The following is a 26,590-nucleotide window of genomic DNA, read 5'->3' as shown; positions in this document are numbered from 1 at the left end:
AGGCCAAGAGCTTTTGATTACCTACCAACAAACAAACAAACAAAAAACTGAATCTGTAAGGAAGGATATCTGAATGTAATGTAATATACATGGCTTCTTCCCCCTTTTATAGTTTATTCAAACAAAACTATAAAAAGTGATGCAATTTCATATCCAGATAATCAAGGACTATTTATATTACTCCTGCATCCATTACTTTATAAACATGAATGTCAGCAGGTCCCTTAAATGCATTGGGAACTGGGGAAAAAATTAGTCTGTAATAAAATGCAATATACAGTCACACAAATTTGAGTCCTATCTAAACCAATTAGCCATGACAAGTCACTTAAGCCATATAGTGAGTACTTACTGCTTTTAAAAGTTTAAAGATTGAACTATCTAGAATGATTCTGAATAGTAACAGTATCACATTATGAATTTTATTTTTAAATTTTGATCAATAAGGAAGAAAATAATTGTAAAAAAGTTAAGCAAAGGAAGTATCCAAAACAGGATAGTCATTCATATATACAGAATGTATGAACAGTATAGATTCATTTCCAGTTGACTCAATCCTATTTACACATTTAAAATACAAAATACATCTTAATTTGTCAAGAAATTGACCACATTTAGCACCAGGTAAGGAACTTTATTTTAGCTTTTCATCATGACCTCAATATCTTGGTAAAGGAAATGAAACATCATCCGACCAAAGGTACTTACCACCACTGATTTTAAAAAAATAATAATTCTGAAAAGTAATTGCTGCTTATCATCAGTTCACAAATGATTCAAGGGATTAAAACCTTAAAACTGGTACTACTTGATGTTGCGTAGAACTCTCCTACAGTGGTTTGTTTTCATCTCCTCCAATGCTTGTTCCAGTTGCTGAACCAAATGGAGCAGAGTAGCTGGGTCTGTCTGCAGAACTTTGGTGCTGGGATCTCCATTCTGATTAAGATGTAGCTTTATAGTCACTGCTGGTTTAATCTGTTGTCTGAGACTTCTGCTTGCAAGCTTGATTTTAAATGGAATAAGAGCACAGTAATTACTTAATAACCACAGTGAAAACACAGTATTTACAATCACCAAAAAATCATACACAAAAATCTAATTTCTGATGAATCACAAACTTCAAAATTAAAAGTAAACTTTAAAACCTTTGGAAAGAAAAGAAAAACAGTATATACAACCTTACAGCACAAAAGAATTTCCTAAACATGATGTAAAAGGGACAAACCATAAAGGAAAAAAACTGATAAAATTAACTATATTAAAATTAATAAATTTTCTTCAAAGAATTACCTAAAGATGGTGAAAACAGGGAGAAGATATTTTACAGAACACATAGAACGAACAAAAGATTAGTATCCAAAATGTATGAAGAACTCCTGATTAAAAAAGACAAAAACTCAAAACCCAACAGAAAAATATACAGAAGATCTAAACAAGCATTTCACGAAGAAGTAATACAAACAGATAACATAAGAAAATATGTTCTACTTTATTAGAAATCAGGTAAATATAAGCCAATAAAACCACAAGGAGATACTGTTTTACACATTCAGACTAGCAAACATTAAAAATGTGTCACTAACGAACATTATCAGTGGTGTTAATGGGAACTCTCATCCACTGCTGGTGAGAGATGGGAGAATTCACTTGGACAGACAATCTGCATTACCTACTAATGGTGAAGATACATTACCAACTAAAGTTAAAGCACACACCCTTCTACCCATCAATTTCACTCCTAGGTATAAACCTTAAAATCTTACATTTATTCATAATAGTATGCAATTGCAAGGGCCAAAAAGTGCAAACCTCCCAAATATTCATTAATAGAATGGATAAACTGGACATTCATAAAATGAAATTCTTATTAAACAGCAGTGAAAAGAAATGAACTACAGCAACATGAATTGTCATAGATGAATCTAAAAAGAAAATACTGAATCAAAAAAGCAAGTCACAGAAGAACACATGCAATTCCACTTTTACAAAGGTCAAAATATACTGTTTAGTGACAAAACATATGTATGAAACTATAAAGAAAAGATTAACAAAAATACAGCATAATGGTTGGCTCCTGGAGGCTGGGTATGGGCTATAACTGAGGGCAGCAATACAGGTGATTCAAAAGTATTGGTTCTGCAATACAACTGAAAATGAGAAAAGGCAAGAAGAGACATTTCACTGAGGAGGATATAGAGATGGCAAATAAGCATATGAAAAGATGTTCAACATCATTAGCCATTAGACAAATGCACATTAAAATCACAATGAGATATCACTACATACCTATCAGAGTGGATAAGATAAAAAGTAATGGCAAAAGGGAAGATGCCTCGAATTGCTAAAGACACTCTAAAAAAGAAAAACGAAGTGGGAGGACTTACACTCCCTGACTTTGAAGCTTATTATAAAGCCACAGTTGCCAAAACAGCATGGTACTGGCACAAAGATAGACATATAGATCAATGGAATCGAATTGAGAATTCAGAGATAGACCCTCAGATCTATGGCCGACTGATCTTTGATAAGGCCCTCAAAGTCACTGAACTGAGGCATAATGGTCTTTTCAACAAATGGGGCTGGGAGAGTTGGATATCCATATCCAAAAGAATGAAAGAGGACCCCTACTTCACCCCCTACACAAAAATTAACTCAAAATGGACCAAAGATCTCAATATAAAAGAAAGTACCATAAAACTCCTAGAAGATAATGTAGGAAAACATCTTCAAGACCTTGTATTAGGCGGCCACTTCCTAGACTTTACACCCAAAGCACAAGCAACAAAAGAGAAAATAGATAAATGGGAACTCCTCAAGCTTAGAAGTTTCTGCACCTCAAAGGAATTTCTCAAAAAGGTAAAGAGGCAGCCAACTCAATGGGAAAAAATTTTTGGAAACCATGTATCTGACAAAAGACTGATATCTTGCATATACAAAGAAATCCTACAACTCAATGACAATAGTACAGACAGCCCAATTATAAAATGGGCAAAAGATATGAAAAGACAGTTCTCTGAAGAGGAAATACAAATGGCCAAGAAACACATGAAAAAATGGTCAGCTTCACTAGCTATTAGAGAGATGCAAATTAAGACCACAATGAGATACCATCTAACACCAGTTAGAATGGCTGCCATTAAACAAACAGGAAACTACAAATGCTGGAGGGGATGTGGAGAAATTGGAACTCTTATTCATTGTTGGTGGGACTGTATAATGGTTCAGCCACTCTGGAAGTCAGTCTGGCAGTTCCTTAGAAAACTAGATACAGAGCTACCATTCGATCCAGCGATTGCACTTCTCGGTATATACCCGGAAGATCGGAAAGCAGTGACACGAACAGATATCTGCACGCCAATGTTCATAGCAGCATTATTCACAATTGCCAAGAGATGGAAACAACCCAAATGTCCTTCAACAGATGAGTGGATAAATAAAATGTGGTATATACACACGATGGAATACTACGCGGCAGTAAGAAGGAACGATCTCGTGAAACATATGACAACATGGATGAACCTTGAAGACATAATGCTGAGCGAAATAAGCCAGGCACAAAAAGAGAAATATTATATGCTACCACTAATGTGAACTTTGAAAAACGTAAAACAAATGGTTTATAATGTAGAATGTAGGGGAACTAGCAGTAGAGAGCAATTAAGGAAAGGGGAACAATAATCCAAGAAGAACAGATAAGCTATTTAACGTTCTGGGGATGCCCAGAAATGACTATGGTCTGTTAATTTCTGATGGATATAGTAGGAACAAGTTCACAGAAATGTTGCTATATTATGTAACTTTCTTGGGGTAAAGTAGGAACATGTTGGAAGTTAAGCAGTTATCTTAGGTTAGTTGTCTTTTTCTTACTCCCTTGTTATGGTCTCTTTGAAATGTTCTTTTATTGTATGTTAGTTTTCTTTTTAACTTTTTTTTTTTTCATACAGTTGATTTAAAAAAGAAGGGAAAGTTAAAAAAAAAAAAAAAGAAAAACAAGGAAAAAAAAAAAAAGATGTAGTGCCCCCTTGAGGAGCCTGTGGAGAATGCAGGGGTATTCGCCTACCCCACCTCCATGGTTGCTAACATCACCACAGACATAGGGGACTGGTGGTTTGATGGGTTGAGCCCTCTACCATAAGTTTTACCCTTGGGAAGACGGTTGCTGCAAAGGAGAGGCTAGGCCTCCCTATATTTGTGCCTAAGAGTCTCCTCCTGAATGCCTCTTTGTTGCTCAGATGTGGCCCTCTCTCTCTGGCTAAGCCAACTTGAAAGGTGAAATCACTGCCCTCCCCCCAACGTGGGATCAGACACCCAGGGGAGTGAATCTCCCTGGCAACGTGGAATATGACTCCCAGGGAGGAATGTAGACCCGGCATCGTGGGACGGAGAACATCTTCTTGACCAAAAGGGGGATGTAAAAGGAAATGAAATAAGCTTCAGTGGCAGAGAGATTCCAAAAGGAGCCGAGAGATCACTCTGGTGGGCACTCTTACGCACAATTTAGACAACCCTTTTTAGGTTCTAAAGAATTGGGGTAGCTGGTGGTGGATACCTGAAACTATCAAACTACAACCCAGAACCCATGAATCTCGAAGACAGTTGTATAAAAATGTAGCTTATGAGGGGTGACAATGGGATTGGGAAAGCCATAAGGACCAAACTCCACTTTGTCTAGTTTATGGATGGATGTGTAGAAAAGTAGGGGAAGGAAACAAACAGACAAAGGTACCCAGTGTTCTTTTTTACTTCAATTGCTCTTTTTCACTCTAATTATTATTCTTGTTATTTTTGTGTGTGTGCTAATGAAGGTGTCAGGGATTGATTTAGGTGATGAATGTACAACTATGTAATGGTACTGTAAACAATCGAAAGTACGATTTGTTTTGTATGACTGCATGGTATGTGAATATATCTCAATAAAATGATGATTAAAAAAAAAAAAAAAAAAAAGTAATGGCAAAAGGGAAGATGCCTCGAATTGCTAAAGACACTCTAAAAAAGAAAAACGAAGTGGGAGGACTTACACTCCCTGACTTTGAAGCTTATTATAAAGCCACAGTTGCCAAAACAGCATGGTACTGGCACAAAGATAGACATATAGATCAATGGAATCGAATTGAGAATTCAGAGATAGACCCTCAGATCTATGGCCGACTGATCTTTGATAAGGCCCTCAAAGTCACTGAACTGAGGCATAATGGTCTTTTCAACAAATGGGGCTGGGAGAGTTGGATATCCATATCCAAAAGAATGAAAGAGGACCCCTACCTCACCCCCTACACAAAAATTAACTCAAAATGGACCAAAGATCTCAATATAAAAGAAAGTACCATAAAACTCCTAGAAGATAATGTAGGAAAACATCTTCAAGACCTTGTATTAGGAGGCCACTTCCTAGACTTTACACCCAAAGCACAAGCAACAAAAGAGAAAATAGATAAATGGGAACTCCTCAAGCTTAGAAGTTTCTGCACCTCAAAGGAATTTCTCAAAAAGGTAAAGAGGCAGCCAACTCAATGGGAAAAAATTTTTGGAAACCATGTATCTGACAAAAGACTGATATCTTGCATATACAAAGAAATCCTACAACTCAATGACAATAGTACAGACAGCCCAATTATAAAATGGGCAAAAGATATGAAAAGACAGTTCTCTGAAGAGGAAATACAAATGGCCAAGAAACACATGAAAAAATGGTCAGCTTCACTAGCTATTAGAGAGATGCAAATTAAGACCACAATGAGATACCATCTAACACCGGTTAGAATGGCTGCCATTAAACAAACAGGAAACTACAAATGCTGGAGGGGATGTGGAGAAATTGGAACTCTTATTCATTGTTGGTGGGACTGTATAATGGTTCAGCCACTCTGGAAGTCAGTCTGGCAGTTCCTTAGAAAACTAGATACAGAGCTACCATTCGATCCAGCGATTGCACTTCTCGGTATATACCCGGAAGATCGGAAAGCAGTGACACGAACAGATATCTGCACGCCAATGTTCATAGCAGCATTATTCACAATTGCCAAGAGATGGAAACAACCCAAATGTCCTTCAACAGATGAGTGGATAAATAAAATGTGGTATATACACATGATGGAATACTACGCGGCAGTAAGAAGGAACGATCTCGTGAAACATATGACAACATGGATGAACCTTGAAGACATAATGCTGAGCGAAATAAGCCAGGCACAAAAAGAGAAATATTATATGCTACCACTAATGTGAACTTTGAAAAATGTAAAACAAATGGTTTATAATGTAGAATGTAGGGGAACTAGCAGTAGAGAGCAATTAAGGAAGGGGGAACAATAATCCAAGAAGAACAGATAAGCTATTTAACGTTCTGGGGATGCCCAGGAATGACTATGGTCTGTTAATTTCTGATGGATATAGTAGGAACAAGTTCACAGAAATGTTGCTATATTATGTAACTTTCTTGGGGTAAAGTAGGAACATGTTGGAAGTTAAGCAGTTATCTTAGGTTAGTTGTCTTTTTCTTACTCCCTTGTTATGGTCTCTTTGAAATGTTCTTTTATTGTATGTTTGTTTTCTTTTTAACTTTTTTTTCATACAGTTGATTTAAAAAAGAAGGGAAAGTTAAAAAAAAAAAAGAAAAACAAGGAAAAAAAAAGATGTAGTGCCCCCTTGAGGAGCCTGTGGAGAATGCAGGGGTATTCGCCTACCCCACCTCAATGGTTGCTAACATGACCACAGACATAGGGGACTGGTGGTTTGATGGGCTGAGCCCTCTACCATAAGTTTTACCCTTGGGAAGACGGTTGCTGCAAAGGAGAGGCTAGGCCTCCCTATGGTTGTGCCTAAGAGCCTCCTCCCGAATGCCTCTTTGTTGCTCAGATGTGGCCCTCTCTCTCTGGCTAAGCCAACCTGAAAGGTGAAATCACTGCCCTCCCCTCTACGTGGGATCAGACACCCAGGGGAGTGAATCTCCCTGGCAACGTGGAATATGACTCCCGGGGAGGAATGTAGACCCGGCATCGTGGGACGGAGAACATCTTCTTGACCAAAAGGGGGATGTGAAAGGAAATGAAATAAGCTTCAGTGGCAGAGAGATTCCAAAAGGAGCCAAGAGGTCACTCTGGTGGGCACTCTTACGCACACTTTAGACAACGCTTTTTAGGTTCTAAAGAATTGGGGTAGCTGGTGGTGGATACCTGAAACTATCAAACTGCAACCCAGAACCCATGAATCTTGAAGACAGTTGTATAAAAATGTAGCTTATGAGGGGTGACAATGGGATTGGGAAAGCCATAAGGACCACACTCCACTTTGTCTAGTTTATGGATGGATGAGTAGAAAAATAGGGGAAGGAAACAAACAAAGGTACCCAGTGTTCTTTTTTACTTCAATTGCTCTTTTTCACTCTAATTATTATTCTTGTTATTTTTGTGTGTGTGCTAATGAAGGTGTCAGGGATTGATTTAGGTGATGAATGTACAACTATGTAATGGTACTGTAAACAATCGAAAGTACGATTTGTTTTGTATGACTGCGTGGTAAGTGAATATATCTCAATAAAATGAAGATAAAAAAAAAGTAATGGCAACTCAAATGCTGGCTAGGATTCAGAGAAATTAGAACACACATTGCTTGTGAAAATGTATAATAGTAAAACCACTTTAGAAAACAGTTTGGCAATTTCTAAAAAAACTAAACATGCAACTACATAATCCTGTAATTGCACTCTTGGGTATTTATACCAGACAAATGAAGACCTATGTTCAAACAAAAACCTGTACACAAATGTTTATAGCAGCTTTATTCATAATAGTCCCAAACTGGAAACAACCCAGATGTCCTTCAATGGGTAAATGGTTAAACAAACTGTGATATATCTTTACTAGAAAATACTATTCAGGAATAAAGAGAAACTATTGATAAAAGCAACAACCCCAATGACTCTCCAGAGAACCATGCTGAGTTTTAAAAAAAAAAGGTATAATTCTATTTAAATAACATTCTTGAAATGACAAAATTATAGAAATGGAAACAAATTAGCACGCTTCAGCAGTTAAGAAGAGCTGGGGTGGGAGAGAAGTAGATGGCTTTCAAAAAGCAACACCAGAGATCTTTGTAGTGATGGAAATTTTCTGTACCTTTACTGTATCAATGGCAATATACTGGTTGTGATATTGTGCTATAGTTTTGCAAGCTATTATTAATAGGGGGAACTGGGAAAAGAGTCTAGGGGGAACTGGGAAAAGAATAAGAGGGATCTCTCCATTATTTCTTACAACTGCATGTGAATCTACAATTACCTAAAAATGAAAAGTCTAACATAAAAAGTGTTGTTCTATTAAGTTTGGTGTTGGGTATACTGGTACTTGTTTTATTATTTTTTGAACTGGATATCTATTATCTTTTGTCTGTATGATATAGTCAAAAATTTGAAAAAATATAAAAAAGTACTACTGACATATTTTTAAAAGAAAAAAATATGTGGTGGGAGTGGTAGTATTCAACCCTAGCACCAGACTGTTCTCTACCATTAAAAGGAGCCAAGACTTTTCTTAAGTAGCAGCTGATTCAAGGTCTGGGATAGGAAATGTACAAATGAGCCTAAAATATTGTTGTATAGGAAAGCAAGGAAGTTATCAAAAACTCCTGGAGTCATATCAAAAGGATAAGAAGCCAACTTGAAGAGGCTTCCAATTAGGTAAACAAATCTAAACCTAAGATTTGAGGGTTATTTTAGTACCACAACAAAGGATATCCAGATAACTTCTTCCAAATAATTCTAGGTGATCTGGGCTTCCAAAAGAACCCAAGATACTAAACTAAAGCTGAAATTTGATGTCCCCAAATAATTTGGAAACAGTAGGCAAATTCCTATGGGCAGGCTAATCCCCAAACATAAATACTTCTAAGATAAAGTATCTCTTTAAGATCATTTCTCTAGTACAGAAAATTATAGATATGTCAGATATGCAGACTACAAGCATCCCATTTTTGTTGTTATGAACATCAAAAATACTTGTTATGCACTGTTTACATTTGTTTTTCCTCTACATCTGCACTGATAGAGACCAAAAAGTATCTAGGTGTGTAATTAAGACATGAATTTTTTGTTCAAAAACTTAAGAGATCACTTACTCTATCCTCCAACTTTTAGACATGTTATCTAAATTAATAACTTTTACAGATAAGTATTTATACCTTTCTTAACACTTGGTAGAAGAGAGATTACATAACGTTCCTAACAAACACCTCATAAAACATTATCAGGCCTAATTTTTTCTCAGAAAGAAACTGAGTGGTACTTATCACCACAGGATAAAGAACAGGGATCCACAAAAGGTTCTTGATATGACTTCTTCTATCATGGGGATAAAATGCTGTTTTGCTCCCTATAAATAACATAACAACAACAACAACTTTAAAATAAAATGTCATGTGTCAGTTCAAACTAGGAAAAAAAGGGGGAAAAAATCTGTTTAGCTTGCAGGGCTGTATCTTAAGCACTGAAGAGGATAACCTGCCAAGAAACATCAAAAAGGAAACAGAACACATAAATGTTTCACTTAGCTAAAGTTTCTAAAAGAATTCAGCTTTCTATTTAGCCTCAGAGCAAATAACATATGGACAGGACAGAAACAGGATGCTTGGATACAACTGTAAATTGAACAGTCCTAAAAGCGACAACCTCAGTCTCGGATGCATTCAATTTACTGATATTATTAACAAGGGCTTCAATTGTTTCTGGCAATACATGAAGTCTGGGAAATGTTTCTACTAGAAACTAAACTATGATAATTAGTTTCCCATAAGCAGCTGCACAATAATTAGACGGTAAGTGTTCATTCACTCCAGTTTCCATAAGAGAAGTCAGTTACACAGAAAAGAAAGGCCCTTTATCCTATTACTAGTCTTCTAGCCATTTAGCCTATCTTGATCTGATCCCTTCCTCCCATAAGCAGAAGAATCTACACCAGTTAAAATCCCTGTAATAGTTTTAATTAATGAGCTCAGGAACTCAGTTAGTTCTGTTGGTAGTCTTTTTAGCCCTTAAATGCATTTCACCACAAGAGGCAACATTCATTTTGTAAGTCCTCAACCTTCAGCTTTATCAGTCCTTGCAGCAAAGCAGAAATTCAAATTCATTTCACTGAGCAAATGAGCTTTCTTGAGCTTAATTTTAGAAAGTTCCGTTTCTTAAAATTGCTAACTTCTAAAGATGACTCCATATTGAAAAATTCAAAGCAAACCAATAGAGCCAAATTAAGACCAGCTAGACCAGCTAAGGAATACTGGCTCCCAAATGTCCCACATAAGGGAGGTAAAGATCTACAAGATAATTACTGCTGAACTATGTGAACATAATCATCCCCACATATTCTCTAGTTGGTTATTATGAAAGGACATAAATAGAAAGGCTTAACCACAGTGATCTCCTTCTCTCCATGAACCCCACAGGATTTGCTGTTTATGATACCCCAAGAGCATGAATTGTGTCTTGCACTATGTTGTATCCATAGCACCTGGAATGTGGTAAGTATGCAAAAAATATTTGATAAATTTGCTTAAGAAGCTGCTCCTCCCTACCCCCTGCCAATTTTTTTTATACACCACTGAATGCCTATTATGTGCCAGGCACTGTGCTGGGGACACAGTAATGAACAAGACACAGTCCCTGCCCTCACAGAGCATATAATCTAGTTTATAGCATATTCTGTGTTCACTCCTACTCAACCACTCATCACATTGGATAATAATTGCTGGGTTTTTTTGTTTTTTGTATTTTGTCTCCTTCCATGAGGCTATGAGGTCTAAAGGCAAGGATTATGTTTCCTTCATTGCCATGTCCATAAGACCTGGACAAATTAGATGTTCAATAAAGTGATGAATGAATGGATGTGTGGAAGCCAAGTGGATAAACAAGACATAAGAAATGACCATTTTTATGTTTACCTGCATAGACCTAAGGAGGGTTGTGATAACAAACACTCTTATCTCTAAGCCATCCAGGCAATCCCAAGAGCAAAACTTGAAGATACAGTATGGCAGGCGCATCTTTCTGACCAAATCCTAAGCCTTTCACCTTCTCAACAATGACACCCCAATCATCCCTCTGTTTTTAAAACTTTGCTCTGCCTTTTTTTCAGTGACATTGTACTGTCCTAGCAGTTCTTTCCTGAAAGCACCCTTACTTTAATCATTGACTTTTCTTTCTGTTAACCACGAGTAACCTGTAAGATTCAGTTCAGGCCTCAAATCATTCTCTTATGGTATGAGCCAATCTTGCACCAAAGTTCTAGACCCATATCCTTAACTACTATGGCATATTGCAACTTAAATAAGCCATCATCACTTTAAATTCAATGTATCCTATACATATCAAAGCCATGTGAGAATGTGAACCCAGTGTTGCCTAAACTTCTAATTTTTCAAGAGTTGTTAGAAATTAGAATTCTGAAGTGAAACTTACCAATTTTTTTAAACAATGGAAGGGAAGTGGTTAGACTTAGGATATGTTCTCAAGGTAGAGCTGGATTTGCCAATGGATGGGCTAAGGGAAATGATGGAAAGAGAGGAGTCAAGGATGATGCCAAGGATTCCTGGACTGAGCAACTCAAAGAACAGAGTTAACATCTATTGAGATGGGGAAGACTGTGGAAGGAGCAGTTTGCATTGGGGGTGGGGGTGGGGGTAGGTTGTACAGAAAGAAGGATTCAGTTTTGGACATACTGCACTTGAGATGTCTATTAGACATTCAGGTGAAGATGTCACTGGGCATCAATTGTATGACTCTGGAGTTTGGGGGACAGGTCTTAGCTGAAGATTAAAATTTGAGAATCCTTATATACAGGGAAAATTTAAAACCATCAAACTATATGGAATCAGCTAGGAAATGCAAAGGAAAAGATGTGAAGACTGAGGACTGATCTTTGAGGCATTCCAATGTTTAAAGGTTGATAAGAGGGAAACAGCAAGATGATGAGGAGGGGACTGTGAAGTTGGATGAAAACCAAGAGGGAGTAATTTCCTAGAAGGCAACTGAAGAAAGTGTGTCAAATAAGAAAAAGTAATTAACTATGACAAATACCGCTAAAGAGTAGAATGGGATAGAGACTGAAAAGTGATGACTTTAAGTTATGTCAGTAGAATGGTGAGGATAGGTTGAAAGCCTGACTATAGTGAACAAGAGAGAATGAAAAAAAGGACATTATTGGGACAACTGAAAAAATTGGAATATGGGCTCTTATATCAATGTTAAATTTATTGAGCCTGATAGCTGCACTTAAGGTGGTTATGTAAATGAGTGTCCTTGCTCTTAGGAAAAGTACATGGGGTGTTAAGTGTTAGGGGAGCATGATGTATGCAACCTACTCTTAAATGTTTAGAAAACAGACAGATTATAGATACAGATGATAGATGAATATGGAATGACATGCAAATGCGACAAAATGCTAAAAGTTAGAACATCTAGGTATCTGGGTGGGAGAGTTTGTTGGAGTTCTACATATTGTTTTTGTATTATTTTTGTAACTTTCCTGTAAGTTTGAAGTTATTTCAAAATAAAAAGTTTTAATCAAAAAAAGAATGGGAAGAGAGAATGGTGAGATGACTCTCTCAAGGAATTCTGGGGTAAAGGGGAGCCAAAACTAGGGTGATAACAGGAGGAGTATATGGAATCAAGACTGGGTTTTTTTAAATTTTTTTCCCCTGCAATTTTATTGAGATATATTCACATGCCATACAATCATCCACAGTGTACACTCGTTAACACCATCATTATATAGTTGTGTGTTCATTACCACAATCAGCCCTTGAACACATTCATTACTCCAAAATAAATAAATAGAATAGAATAGAATAACATAAAAATAAAAATAAAAATAAAAATAAAAGAACACCCAAAGCATCCCACTCCCACCTCCCCCATTAGTCACTTACTTTTTGTCCTCATTTTTCTACTCATCTGTCTATAAAATGGATAAAGGGAGTGTGAGCCACAAGGTTTTCACAATCACATGGTCACATCATATAAGTTATATAATTATACAACTGTCTTCAAGAATCAGGGCTACTGGATTGCAGTTCAAGAGTTTTAGGTATTTCCTTCCAGCTATTCTAATACCCTAAAGACTAAAAATGGATATCTATATAATGCATAAGAATAACCTCCAGAATGACCTCTTGACTCCATTTAAAATCTTCCAGCCACTGAAACTTTATTTTGTTTCATTTCTCTTCCCCCTTTTGCTCAAGAAGGCTTTCTCAATCCCGCAGTGAAGACTGGGTTTTGACTGTGTGCTGAAGGAAGGAATTCAGTAGAAAATAAATAAAGTGTGATGCAGGAGAGAGAGAGAACAATTGCTGGAACTATGTCTTTCTGTGGGCAAAAGAGGATGGATTCAAGTGCACAAGGGAAGAAGTTGCCCTCAGACAAGAGCATGAGCACTTCATCAAGAGTAACAAGAGAGAAGGCAGAGCAAGCAGGTACAAACGCAGGCAGGCTGGGAGATGCAGTGGTGGGAGCATTCGAGAGTTCTCTTCTAAGTGCTTCTCTTTTGTAAGTCAAGAAAGAAGCAAAGTCGACAGCTAAGGGTGTGGAGCAGGGAGGAGATGTTGGAGCTTTGAAGAAAGAGAATATACAAGACATGCACGGTCCCCAGAGTTTACAGTTTAGTGAGGAAAACATATGCATGCGTGAGATGGCTTGCAAAAAGAGGAAACATAGGTGCCATAAAAAAGGAACTACAGATGCCAATGCTTTAATCATGTCTAGCAGCTTAGAAAATTTCTTCCAGAGGGACGCTCATTTAAACCAGAGGTCAGTAAACTTTTTCTGTAAAGAACCACTTAATACATATTTTAGGCTTTCGGACCATACAGTTTCTGTTGCAACTACTCAACCCGCCCTTGTACTGAGAAGGAAACCATAAACGATATGTTAAAAAATAAGCACGACTATGTTCCAATAAAACTTAATCTTCAGAAACAGGCATGGGCCAGATTTGACCAGCAGACTATTGTTTGCTGAACCCTGATTTAAACTAAAAGATAAGAAAGAGTCAAAGGGTAGCAGCAAGCCAGAAAAAGCATTTTGTACAGGGGGAAAAAAGGTCCGAAAGCCTGAAGTTCTTCATACTTTTATTCTGGTCTGCTCAAGGGTGTTAGATTAATTCTCCTAAATGATTGTTTATTGTTACTCTCTTTTCCAAGATTCTACCAGAGCTCCTGATTGCTAGGTCAGGTCTAAACTCCTCTAACCAAAGTTCTATAACCTATCTTGACAACCTTCTTTCCATTCAAATCAGAGGGAATCTACTATAATAGGGGTTTACAAACTTTGCTGCACATTAGAATTACCTGAGTAGAAGGAGAGATTTTGAAAATCCTTATGCTCAGGCCAAATTCCATACCAATAAATCAGAATCTCTAGGCATCAAAAATTTTTAAAGCTTCCAAAATTATTCCAATATGCAGTCAAGTTTGAGAATCAGTGCTCTATACTACATATTCATATGCTTATCCCATATCTATGTAAACCTTTACAACTTACAATGCCTCTTCTATCAGGAACATTTACCCTGGTTTTCTCTATTTATTCATACTTCTTAAGTTTCACCTCCTTTTTTTTGAAATTTTCCTGGATCATGCCAGTACACAATGAAGTTCCTGAGCTATAGCTTTTTTGAACCACTCAATTAAGACCTTTGTTTATACAATTATATTCTTTTTTTTCCTACAGAACCTTATTTAATAGCTATTTTTAGGAAGTATTTAATACATCTTTTATATCCCAAAATGTTTAGCACAGCTCTAATAAGCAATTAGATACTATTCGATAAACATGCATTAATTCATCTTTCACTACTTAATAAAAAGGTTTCATGGAACAGTCAAAAAACTACCTATTGCTTATTTATGTGGCTTTGTCTACCTTTGTGGATGAATCTCACAAAAATAATGTTGCACAAAAGAGGAAGAAACAAAAGAATATTTCCAACTCATCACATTTATAGGAAGTTGAGAAAAGCAGGCAAAAGAGAAGTGATATTATCACCATGGAGACATTAAGACATCCCCTGGAAAGTCTCCCTTTAGAATCAATTAATGAAAGGACAAGTCTCACTTGCTTGGAACTCTGGAGTATGATAGAGATGAAGAAGGACTCCACAAACACTGAATCAAATAAGAAAAACAAAACAAAACAAAAAACACCAAAATCAGGTAGATTTACATCCCAGACCCGCCAGTCCAGACCTCTCCCCGTCACTCAGACCCTTGCACCTTAAGAGTCACAATGAGGCAGTACAGCCCAATCCCTTCAGCAGCAGATGTAGAATACAGAATCACTCAGAGCAGCAAGTCAGAACCCCACCCATATACAGGCACAGACCTAGTACACTGAGACCCAGGCTAGAACACAATCAGATGAGTAGTGCCACATAAAAAAGTGCCTATAAGAAAAAAAGAGACTGCGGCAGAACTGCTGGCAAGAGGTGCACACACTTACTCCAGTCTCTACTTGTTGGACAACATAAACACAAAATTGACCTGTCTGGATTGACCGCATTAGGCTCCCTGGGACGGGATACCCTAATGGGGAAAAAACTGGAGACAGAAAAGCCTCACAGAAAAAAAAAAAAAAAAGGGTTGGGGGTAGGGGGAGAGCAGAACTGCTATAAGACAGGACAGGTACCAGAACTGAAAAGCATACAGAAAAGGGGGCACTGCATGAGGTAGAGAATTTAAACAAATCATTGGAGCTGGGGAGAAAATTCTGCACAAAAAACAGAACAGATCAATATTCCTGGAGAAGGAACAGAGGAAAGGAAGCTTTCTCTTGGTGGTGAAACAGATTGAGTACAAAAAAAAGCAATCTTAAAAACTGTACTGAAAATCCATGGCAAGAATCAGGTGCAGAAGAGCTGAGAAAATCTGAATAGTTAAACATGGGCTACTTTAAATATCCAGGATAAGTTTGACTGAGCACCAAAGAAGTGCCTTAACACAAAGCCAATCAACTATAAAACCCTAGGCAAGGGGGAGACACTGACCTCAGAGTTAACACATAAAAGTAATCATATGCCCAGATATGTGCCAAAAATTGCAATCCATACTAAGAAACAGGAAGATAAGGCTCAGTCAAGGGAACAAATTAAAACTTCAAAGACACAGAATTTGGAACAACTAATCAAAGGAGTTCAACCAAATCTAAATCAATTCAAGGAGATGAAGGAAAATATGGATAGAAATAAACTAAAGGTGGATCTAGAGCAAAAGGATATAGAGAAGACAATGTGTGAGCATAAAGAAGAAGTTGAAAGTACAAAAAGAAAAATAACAGAAATTATGGGGTTGAAAGGCACAATAATGGAGACTAAAAATACACCAGAGGCATACAACAATAGACCGGAACAGGCAGAAGAAAGGTTCAGCGAAATAGAAGACACAACAATTGAAATCATAGTCATAAAACTTAAAAGGAACAGAAAAGATTGAGCAGTGTCTGGGGACTGGAGTAACTGCATAAAGCATACAAATATATGCATCGTGGGTGTCCCAGAGGAGAAGAGAAGGGAAAAGGGGAAGAAAAACTATCTGAGGAAATAATGGCTAAAAATTTCCCAACTCTTTTGAAATACATAAAAATACATGTCCAAGAGGCACAGCATATTCCAAAAAGAATAAACCCCAACAGACCTACTCCGAAACACTTACTAACCAGAATGTCAAATGCCAAAGAGAAAGAGAGAATTCTGAAAGCAGCAAGAGAAAGCAGTTTGTCACAGACAAAGGATCCTCAATAAGACTAAGTACTGACTTCTTGTCAGAAACCCTGGAGGCTAGAAGGCAGTGGTATGATACATTTAAGCATTTAAGGTAATGAAAGAGAAAAACTGCCAGCCCCAAGTTATTTCTCTGGCAAAACTGTTCTTCAAAAAGAGGGAGATTTAAAAATATTCAAAGATAAACAGAAACTGACAGTTCATCAATAAAAGATCTGTCCTACAAGAATTGCTAAAGGGAATTCTTCAGGTTGAAAGGAAAAGAGAGGAGAAAGTGCCTTGAAACAGCATGAAGAAGTGAAGATCTTCAGTAAATGTAACTAAAAGGGTAAATACAAAACCCAATAGTAATGTATCCTCAATATGTAACTCTACTCTTTAATTCTTACTAAGAATCAGAATACAATAAACAAGAAAAAGTCATATTTCCTGATACTGGACATGCAAAATAAAAAGAGGTAATGTGGGACAAAAACAACATAAAGAGGGATATGGGAGCAGAAAACGTGTACGCTACTGAAACTAAATTAGCTTCTTTTCAAATTAGTAGGTTACAGACATAGGTTGTATAATATGATCCCCAGGGTAACCACAAAGAAAGTATTTGAAAAACATATGGAAACAGAAATGAGAAAGGGATCAGTCAGATACATCAACAAAGATAAACTACACAGAAAAGGAGGCTGCAATAAAAGAAGAGAGACAAAAAGATATAACATATAAAAACCAAAGGACAAATGGCTGAAGTAAGTACTTCCTTTACAGTAGTAACACTGAATGTTAATGGATTAAATTCCCCAATCAAAAGATACACATTGGCAGAATGGATAAAAAAGCATAATCCAACTATATGCTGTTTACAAGAGATTTATCTTAGAGCCAAAGACACAAATAAGTTGAAAGTGAAAGGATGGGAAAAGATAATCAACGCAAATAGTAATCAAAAAAGAGCTGAGGTAGCTATACTATTATTGGACAAAATAGACTTTAAGTCAAAAGCTGTTACAAGAGACAAAGAAGTACACTATATATTAATAAAAGGGTCAACCCACCAAGAAGAAATAACAATCATAAATATTTATGTGCCTAACTATGGCCCCAAAAAACATGAGGCAAACACTGGCAAAACTAAACGGAGAAATAGACACCTCTACAGTAACAGCTGGAGACTTTAATATACCACTCTCATCAATGGATAGAATGTCTAGACAGAAAATCTTAAGGAAACAGAAAACTTGAATAATATGATAAATGAACTAGACCTAATGGACATATACAGAACAACGTACTCCAAAAGTGCAGGATTCTCAAGTGCACAAGGATCATTGTTCTTCAGGATACAACACATGTTGGGTCACAAAACAAGTCTCAATAAATTAAAAAAGCATTATATTTGACCACAGGCAGAGAACTGGAAAACCAACAGATACATGGAAGTTAAATAGCACAATCTTAAACAATCAATGGGTCAAAGAAGAAATTACATGGAATATCAGTAAATATCTTGAGATGAATGAAAACGAGAAAACACCATATCAAAACTTATGGAATGGAGCAAAGGCAGTGCTGAGAGGGAAATTTAAAGCCCTGAATGATTACATTAAACAAGAAGAAAGAGCTGAAATCAAAGACCTAACTGCACTCCTGGAGGAAGCAGAAAAAGAACAACAAACTAAACCCAAGGCAAACAGAAGGAAAACAACAACAACAAAGATTAGAGCAGAAATAAATGACATAGAAATCAAGAATGAAAAAAAAAAAGAGAGAGAATTAACAAACCCAAAGTTTGGTTCTTTGAAAAGATAGTAAAATTCACAAACCTTTAGCTAGAGTGACAAAGAAAAACAGAAGACACAAAATCAGAATTGAAAGGGGGTGTATTACTACTGACTACAGAAATAAAAAGGATATAAGAGGATTCCATGAACAATCGTATGCCAACAAATTAGACAACCTAGATGAAGTGGACAAATTCCTAGAAACACGTGAACAATCTATACTGACTCTAGACAAAGAGACTGCAACAGACCAATTTTAAGTAAAGAGATCAATCATCAAAAACCTCCCAACTAGAATATATATTAAGTGAAATTAGGAACCTACTACTTAAAAAATCAGGCCATTGACTTGAGGCTTGCTCTTGTTAAACTTCGGGCTGTAAATGGGAGGCTGAGCCTTCCTATAAGTATGCCTGAGAGGCACCTCCAGGAACCTCTTTTGTTGCTCAGATGTGGCCTTTCTCTCTCTAAGCCCAGCTCAGCAAACAAATTCATTAGCCAACCCCCACGAGGGACATGACTCCCACTGGAATGACTCTCTCTGGTCATGTGAGACATGACTCCCAGGAATGAGCCTGGCTCTGGCAGCAAGGGATTGAAAATCCCTACTTGACTAAAAGAGGGATTAACCCTTCTTTTAAATCTTCTTTTAACTTAACCCTTCTTTTAACAAGCTGAGGTTACAATGGCTGAGAGATCCCAAATAGAGTTGAGAGACTATCCTGGAGGTTTCTCTTATGCAAGCTCCAGTTAGACATCCGAATGGCAACAGTATGCCATGCCTTTACCAAAACTAGTCCCCAAATACCTAAGTCCCTACCTGAGATTCTACAAAAGATTCACTCACTAAGTTTTATCTCTCAGAAACTTAAATCCACCTGAGTGTTCCTATGCCAGACAAGTCCTAAAACCCAGAGGCAAGAGCCTCTTTAAGAACAACAATCAGATGCAGCCCCTTCCCCATAGTGTTGACACCCCCTTTCAATATGAACAAGTTAGGGTGGTCACTGACCAGACACCCCTGAAGATCAAGAAAGAGACTGAGAGGAAGGGGTAGCAACAAACATGATTTAAAAAATGTATGAATATTTGAAACTTTATATATATATATAAACATAAATATATATATACTTATATACATATATATATGTTTTAGATGCTTGGGTGTTGGAATAGCTGGAAGGAGGTAAATGACATGGTGGAACTGTAACCCAGAATATTCTTCGAAATTTGCTCTATAGCTACTTGTTGAATTGTGCTTTGACAGTCTTCATGTTTCTGTATATACCCTATATTTTATACTAAGGAAAGAACTGAAACTGTGGAACTGTAACCCATAACAAGTTCTGAAATTACCTATATAACTGCCTGTTGAGCTGTACATCGAAAGTTAACACCTTTCTGTATCTATGTTGTATTTTACAGTAATGGAAATAATGGAAATAGCTGAAGTTGTGGAACTGCAACCCATGACATTCTTTGACATTTGCTCTCCAACTACTTGTTAAATCGTACTTATCACTGTTATGTATATTTGTCAAAGTTCAGAATACAAAAAACGCATTTAAAAAACAAACAACAACAACAAAAACCTCCCAACTAAGAAAAGTCAGGACCAGATGGCTTCACAGGTGAATTCTACCAAACATTCCAGGAAGAATTAACACCAATCCTGCTCAAACTCTTCCAAAAAATTTAAGAGGAGAGAACACTATCAAACTCATTCTATGAAACCAACATCACCCTAATACTAAAGCCAGACAAAAATACAAGAAAAGAAAATTACAGAGCAATTGCTCTAATGAATATACATGCAGAAATCCTTGCTTGCAAATTGAATCCAGCAGCACATTAAGAGAATGATACACCATGTTCAAGTGGGTTTTATCCCAGGGATGAAAGGGTATTTCAACACAAGAAAGTCAATTAATGTAATATACCACATTAACAAATCAAAGGGGAAAATCAAATGATTATCTCAATTGACACAGAGAAGGCATTTAACAAAATCCAGCATCCTTTGATAAAAACTCTTAAAAAAAAAAAAAAAAAAAAGGAATAGAAGGAAACTTCCTCAGCATGATAAAGGGCATATATGAAAAATCCACTGCCAACATCTTACTGAATAGTAAAAGACTGAAAGCTTTCCCTCTAAGATTAGGAATAAGACATGGATGCCCACTGTGAACACAGTTCTTTAACACTGTATTGGAAGTTCTAGCAAGAGCAATTAGGTATGGAAAAGAAATAAAAGGCATCCAAATCAGAAAGGAATAGGTCAGACTGTCACTATTTGCAGATAACATGACCATACATACAGAAGGCATTGAAAAATCTACAACAAAGCTACTATAGGTAGTAAGGAAATTCAGCAAAGTGGCAGGGTATAAGATCAACATGCAAAAAACAGTAGTGTTTCTATACACTAGTAATGAGCAGGCTAAGGAAGAAATCAAGAAAAAAAATCTATTTACAATAGCAACTAAAAGAATCAAATATCTAGGAATAAATTTAACCAAGGAAGTAAAGGACTTTTACATGGAAAATTATAAAACTTTTCTAAAAAAAAAAAATCAAAGAAGATCTAAATAAATGGAAGGACATTCCATGCTCATGGATTGGAAGACTAAATATTGTAAAGATGCCAACTCTACTTAAAATGATTTACAGATTCAGCATATCCCAATCAAAACTCCAACAGCCTACTTTGCAGAAACAGAAAAGCCAATCATCAAATTTATTTGGAAGGGTAAGGAGCCTCAAATAATCAAAACCATCTTGAAAAAGAAGAACAAAGTTGAAGGACTCACACTTCCTGACTTTAAAACTTATTATAAAGCCACAGTGGTCAAAACAGCATGGTACAAGCACAAGGCTAGATATACTGGTCAATGAAATTGAATTGAGAATTCAGAAATAGACCCTCATATCTACAGCCAATTGATTTTTGACAAGGTGCCAAATCCACTCAATTGGGAAGGAATAGTCTCTTCAACAAATGGTGCTGGGAGAACTGGATATCTATATGCAAAAGAATGAAGGAGGACCCCTACATCACACCATATACAAAAATTAACTTAAAATGGATCAAAGACCTAAATGTAAGAACCAGGACTATAAAAGTTCTAGAAGAAAATGTAGGGAAGCATCCTCACGATCTTGTGTTAGGTGATGGTTTTTAGACTTTACACCCAAAGCATAAGCAATAAAAGAAAAAATAGATAATTTAGACCTCATCAAAATTAAATACTTTTGTGTGCCAAAGGATTTATCACAAAAGTGAAAAGACAACCTACTCAATGGGAGAAAATATTTGAAAACCACGTATCTGATAAGGGTTTAATATCCAGAATATATAAAAATCCTACAACTCAACAATAAAAAGACAAACAACCCAATTAAAAAGTGGGCAAAGACTTGAAAAGACATTTCTCCAAAGAAGATATGCAAATGGCTAAAAAGCACATGAAAAGATGCTCAACATCATTAGCTATTAGGGAAACGCAAATCAAAACCACGAGACACCATTTCACACTCACTAGAATGGCTACTATTTTTAAAAAAAGAAAGAAAACAAACAGAAAATTACAAGCGTTGTAGGAACACTCATTCATTGTCAGTTGGAATATAAAATGATGCAGCTGCTGTGGAAGACAGTTTGGCAGTTTTCAGACAAAATTAAGAATAGGAAGAACCATACGACCTGGCAATCCCACTTAGTTACACACCCAGAAGAACTGACAGCAGGGACTCAAACAGTCATTTGCATGTCAATGTTTAGAGCAGCATTATTCACAATTGCCAATAGATGGAAGCAACCCAAGTGTCCATGAACTGGTGAATGGATAAACAAAATGTGATATATGCATACAATGGAATATTATTCAGCATTAAAAAGGAATGAAGTTCTGATTTATGTGAAAATATGGATGAACCAATATTTTATGATTTCACTGATAAGAAATAATTAGAAGAAACAAACTCATAGAGTCAGAATCTAGCATATAGATTACCAGGGGCTAGGTTGTGGGTAGGAAAAGGGGTCTTAATGCTTAAATTGTACAGATTTCTATTTGGGTTGATTGTAACATTTTGTTAATGGATGGTGGTGATGGTAGCAGAACATGGTAAATGTAATTAACAGCACTGTCTTATACAGGTGACTGTGGTTAAAAGGGGAAATTTTAGGTTGCATATGTTACTAGAATAAAAATTAAAAGAAAAAACATACGACTGTATAACACAGTGAACCCTACTGTAAACGATGAACTATAGCTAATAGTACAACCATAAACATGTTTTCATGAATCATAACAAATGTTCCACACTAATGAAAGTTGTTAATAATAGGGTAGTATATGGGAACTTCGTATTTTGTATGTTTTATGCATGATATTTCTGTAAACCCACAATTTCTATAACAAAAAAGAACTATTAATTAAAAAAAGGCAAAAGTAATCTACGTAGTAGAAATCAAGATTTCTGAAAAGGAGAAAAGAGGCAGCAATTGGTAGAAGACAAGGAAGATGACTCTGAGCTGCTGGTCATTATTAAGTATTAGTTTCATGGTGTTTTCACTGTGTGATAATTCACTGAGTCATATGATTATGATGTGCACTTTTTTACATGAGTGTTATATTTAAAGGGAAAAGTTTTTAAAAAGCTAAGCACTACCTTAAAAACCTGCATAACCATTTCCTTTTCCAAAATGATTTTCTTACGAACTCTGAAAATTAAACCCATTTAAATACTTAAAAACATAAGCAAAGGAACTATTTGTGAAATGGTCTGAAAAAAACTTCAAAAAACTAGTTGCTGTGCATTCCAGAGAAGGGCTGTGGTCTAGTACATTCTCACAGGTGTATAGAGAATATAATAATCATGAGAACATAAACCTAAAATAATTCATATATTCTATGTCATGCAAAAAATGAAAAAAAAAAAAAAGCCATACTTGTACATCTAGTCTCCATTCAAGGTTGTGGTAACTGGGAAGGTCTGGTGCCAATTCACTCAGAATAGTTCGGATCTCCTTTCTGTTGTCCAGATAAAGCTGAAGCAACAATCTGTTCAATTCTTCAGAGAATCCCAGAACAAAAATAGAGTCTTGGAAATCCAATTCAGAAATCTAAAAGTGAATTGAGTTTAACAAAATATCAAAATCTATCTTTGTCTAGTAAATGCTAACATACTTGATATATGCAAATGAAGATGATACCTTCTAATTATTTCTAATAAAAGAAACACAGCTTATAGTTAAACTCTTGTCTAATACTCCAAAATTTGAGTTACTTATACATAAAAATACATTTTCTTAAAGCATAAAAAGGAAAATAATTCTTAGTTTTCCCTCCTATTCTCTATCAAGCCAGATATTGCTAATATGCAAAGAAAAGAAAACATTTCACTCTCCCTCCTCTTAAGATACACACTATGGCACTGAGAATTACAGAGGATTCTAAATTATACTAACAGAGTATTCATACTAGTAGATCACATTATAGTCATATTGGTTAGCATGTCTTCCCAAAATCAATTATAAACCATTAACAACATTACTAAAGTACACAGGTATTTGTCAGGACTATGATGTAGAATACAGTGGACCTTTCTTAAGGGTCCAGGTAATACAAAATAGTCCATAGAAGCCCTTACCATGAGCTTTGAGCTCTCAGTGAGGAGGTATGTTAATCCTTCCACACCATGTTGGACGGTGTCAGTACTCACACTGAGTTTTCCTGCAAAAGAAAAGAAAATATAAACAAATAAATTACTGTGTGATACTAACATTTATTCGCACTATAATTTAAGGAATAAATATACATTACTGCATGTTTTCAAACCTACAATGAAAAATAATAACTTGGTCATAGCATCTTGTGCTTTCCACTCCACTCTCAACCAGTCGCCTTCATTATTCCTCCTATGTAAGTTCCTTTACAAGAATGAAACCAGTGAAAACTAGTACCAGGCGCATTGCCCTTCTCTTGAATGCCAGCTGCTTCAAGCCTGACAGTGGAGGAACTCGACAGGGACGTACAGAATCACGGAAACCACTTCTCGTTCAGGAAAAAACAACAACAAAACAACCAAAAACCTAAAATATCAAACCTAGGCACAAGCAGATGTCTGAACAACTAACAATAATCAAACGCTTGCATAATATTTTTAGAGCTAATCCAGCTCTATTTCACAGACTTCGGCTCATAGTACCTCTGAAAAGCAGATGATATTTTGTCCATTTTACACATGAGGAAATCGACTTAATGGAAGCTTTAAAAATCTCACAACTACTCAGGAGACCGGTAGGGTTTGCGTCCTGACTCAAAAGCCCTGCTGATTTTATTCTACCATGAATGGGAACAAGTCCCTACGAGTCGCAATAGCCCCTTCCTTTCCTGGGGGACAGAGACCCTCCCGCACTTCCCCTGCGGAGCCGCGCCCCGCTCATCCTTACTGGCGGCGCCTTCGTAGATCTTAGGGTTCGAGCCTCGCCTCAGGAACTCCACTGCAATCCGCCCAAACTCGGCGACCACTGCAACGGAAGCCAGGAGGCCGTAAGCGCCGGGCGCTCCCCTTGTCTCCCTCCCCAGCCCACAGAACCCCACTCCCGAGCTGCCACGCCCCCTTACCAGCGCTGTCCACTCGCGGCAGGAAGGCTAGGTGCTCCTTATGCTCTTCCGACAGGTCCAGCAGCATCTTTGCTAAGCGGCTGATAGCACTCGGCAGAGCTAACTCCGCCCTCGCCACTTCCGGGGGTCCCGTCCAGGCGCAAACTGGATCCGGCGCGGCCGCGGCCCGAGCTTTGGGTTCCGGCCAGCGAACGCCCTTTACTCAGGCGCCCCCCTGCGGTGCGCGCAGGAGTGAGAAGATTGTTTTATTCACAAATCATGTCGCGCAGATGTGGTGAGTGGGTACACGGGTGAAAGCTAAAATTCCGTGGGAGATTAAAAAAAGTTTCAAACCCGAATCCCACCCCCTTCTTGGAGCTTACATTAATACTGTCAATAGCTAACATTTATTAAGCACTATGTGTCAGTAACTGTTATATTTGTTAACTCATTTAGAATTCACAACATATTCCTACCAGCTAGATACTACTATTATTCTCATTAGAGATAAGGAAACCAAGAGTCAGACGTCAAGGAACTTGAAACTAGTTTTCATAGAGTTATTAGTTTGCACAGGACTTTTGTATATGGTATCTTAATCTAAATTATTTAATATCCTCAATAGCCATAACCTCATTTTTACAGATGAAGAAACAAAATTCCAAAGATTACATAATAAGCCAGTGTGCCAATTTGGATATGTTATGTCCCCTGCAAAAGTCATGATCTTTTAACCCAATCTTGTTGGGTAGACCCTCTTGATTATTTCTATGGAGATGGGACTCACCCAACTGAGGGTGATACCTTTGATTAAATTATTTCCATGGAGGTGTGGACCCCGCCCACTCAGGGTGGATCTTGATTGGTTCACTGGATTGCTTAAGAGAACTCAAGAGCCAACTCAGATGCTTGCTGACACGCTTGGAGATACTTGAAGAGATTCAGACAGAAGGACATTTGGAGATGCTAAGCTAAGAGACGTCACCCAGAGTTTGCCCCAGAGAAGCTAAGAGAGGATATCCCTCCCCCAAACTCTTAGAAATGCTCTGGGAGAAAGAAGCAAGGATGCACAGGAGCTGAGAGAACTGACACACAATGGGTGTCGGCAGATGCCAGCCACTTGCCTTCCCAGCTGACGGAGGTGTTCTAGACACCATTGGCCTTTCTTCAGTGAAAGTATCCTCTTGTTGTTGCCTTAGTGTGGAAACTTTTATGGCTATAGAACTGTAGATTTGTAGCCAAATAAACCCCTTCTATAAAAGCCAATCCATTTCTGGAATTTTGCATAATGACAGCATTAGCAAATCAGAACAGCCGGTGACAGAGTTGGAAGGATAAGATCGAATCTCTGCCCAAATGCTCCAAAGCCCATCATTCTACACGTGAGACTGAAAGAGCAGGGTTGGTAACAAATTCTATGAGTGATATAAATTAGGATAAA

The 26,590-nt window shown here is 37.1% G+C and overlaps 1 protein-coding gene across 2 annotated transcripts; it reads right to left on the bottom strand.

Moving 5' to 3' along the window:
- Positions 1-619: 619 nt before the first annotated feature.
- Positions 620-25,307, bottom strand: COMMD2 (COMM domain containing 2). Of its 2 annotated transcripts, XM_037842894.1 has the most exons (5): positions 25,171-25,307; positions 24,996-25,073; positions 24,194-24,276; positions 23,493-23,666; positions 620-1,002 (listed from the first exon to the last, which is right to left on the bottom strand). In XM_037842894.1, exons 1-5 carry the CDS (start codon positions 25,235-25,237, stop codon positions 805-807), a joined length of 600 nt encoding a protein of 199 aa, XP_037698822.1. In that variant the 5' UTR covers positions 25,238-25,307; the 3' UTR covers positions 620-804. The 2 variants fall into 2 exon arrangements, with proteins under 2 accessions (XP_037698822.1, XP_037698830.1); XM_037842902.1 differs by lacking the exon at positions 24,996-25,073 and having other exon boundaries at positions 25,171-25,277.
- Positions 25,308-26,590: the final 1,283 nt, after the last annotated feature.

The sequence above is a fragment of the Choloepus didactylus genome, chromosome 1, assembly GCF_015220235.1.
Source record: "Choloepus didactylus isolate mChoDid1 chromosome 1, mChoDid1.pri, whole genome shotgun sequence".
Taxonomy (NCBI): Eukaryota; Metazoa; Chordata; class Mammalia; order Pilosa; family Megalonychidae; genus Choloepus; species Choloepus didactylus.
The sequence above is the reverse complement of the archived record's forward strand: the minus strand, read 5'-3'. Positions and strand labels throughout refer to the sequence as shown.

What these genes read in the sequence shown, in the direction of transcription:
- COMMD2 (XM_037842894.1), bottom strand. Translation starts at nt 25,237, where the DNA reads ATGCTGCTGGACCTGTCGGAAGAGCATAAGGAGCACCTAGCCTTCCTG. An exon ending in GCCGCGAGTGGACAGCGCTG is followed by an intron (nt 25,074 to 25,170) that starts GTAAGGGGGCGT and finishes CTTCCGTTGCAG; the next exon opens with TGGTCGCCGAGTTTGGGCGG. An exon ending in GATCTACGAAGGCGCCGCCA is followed by an intron (nt 24,277 to 24,995) that starts GTAAGGATGAGC and finishes TTTCTTTTGCAG; the next exon opens with GAAAACTCAGTGTGAGTACT.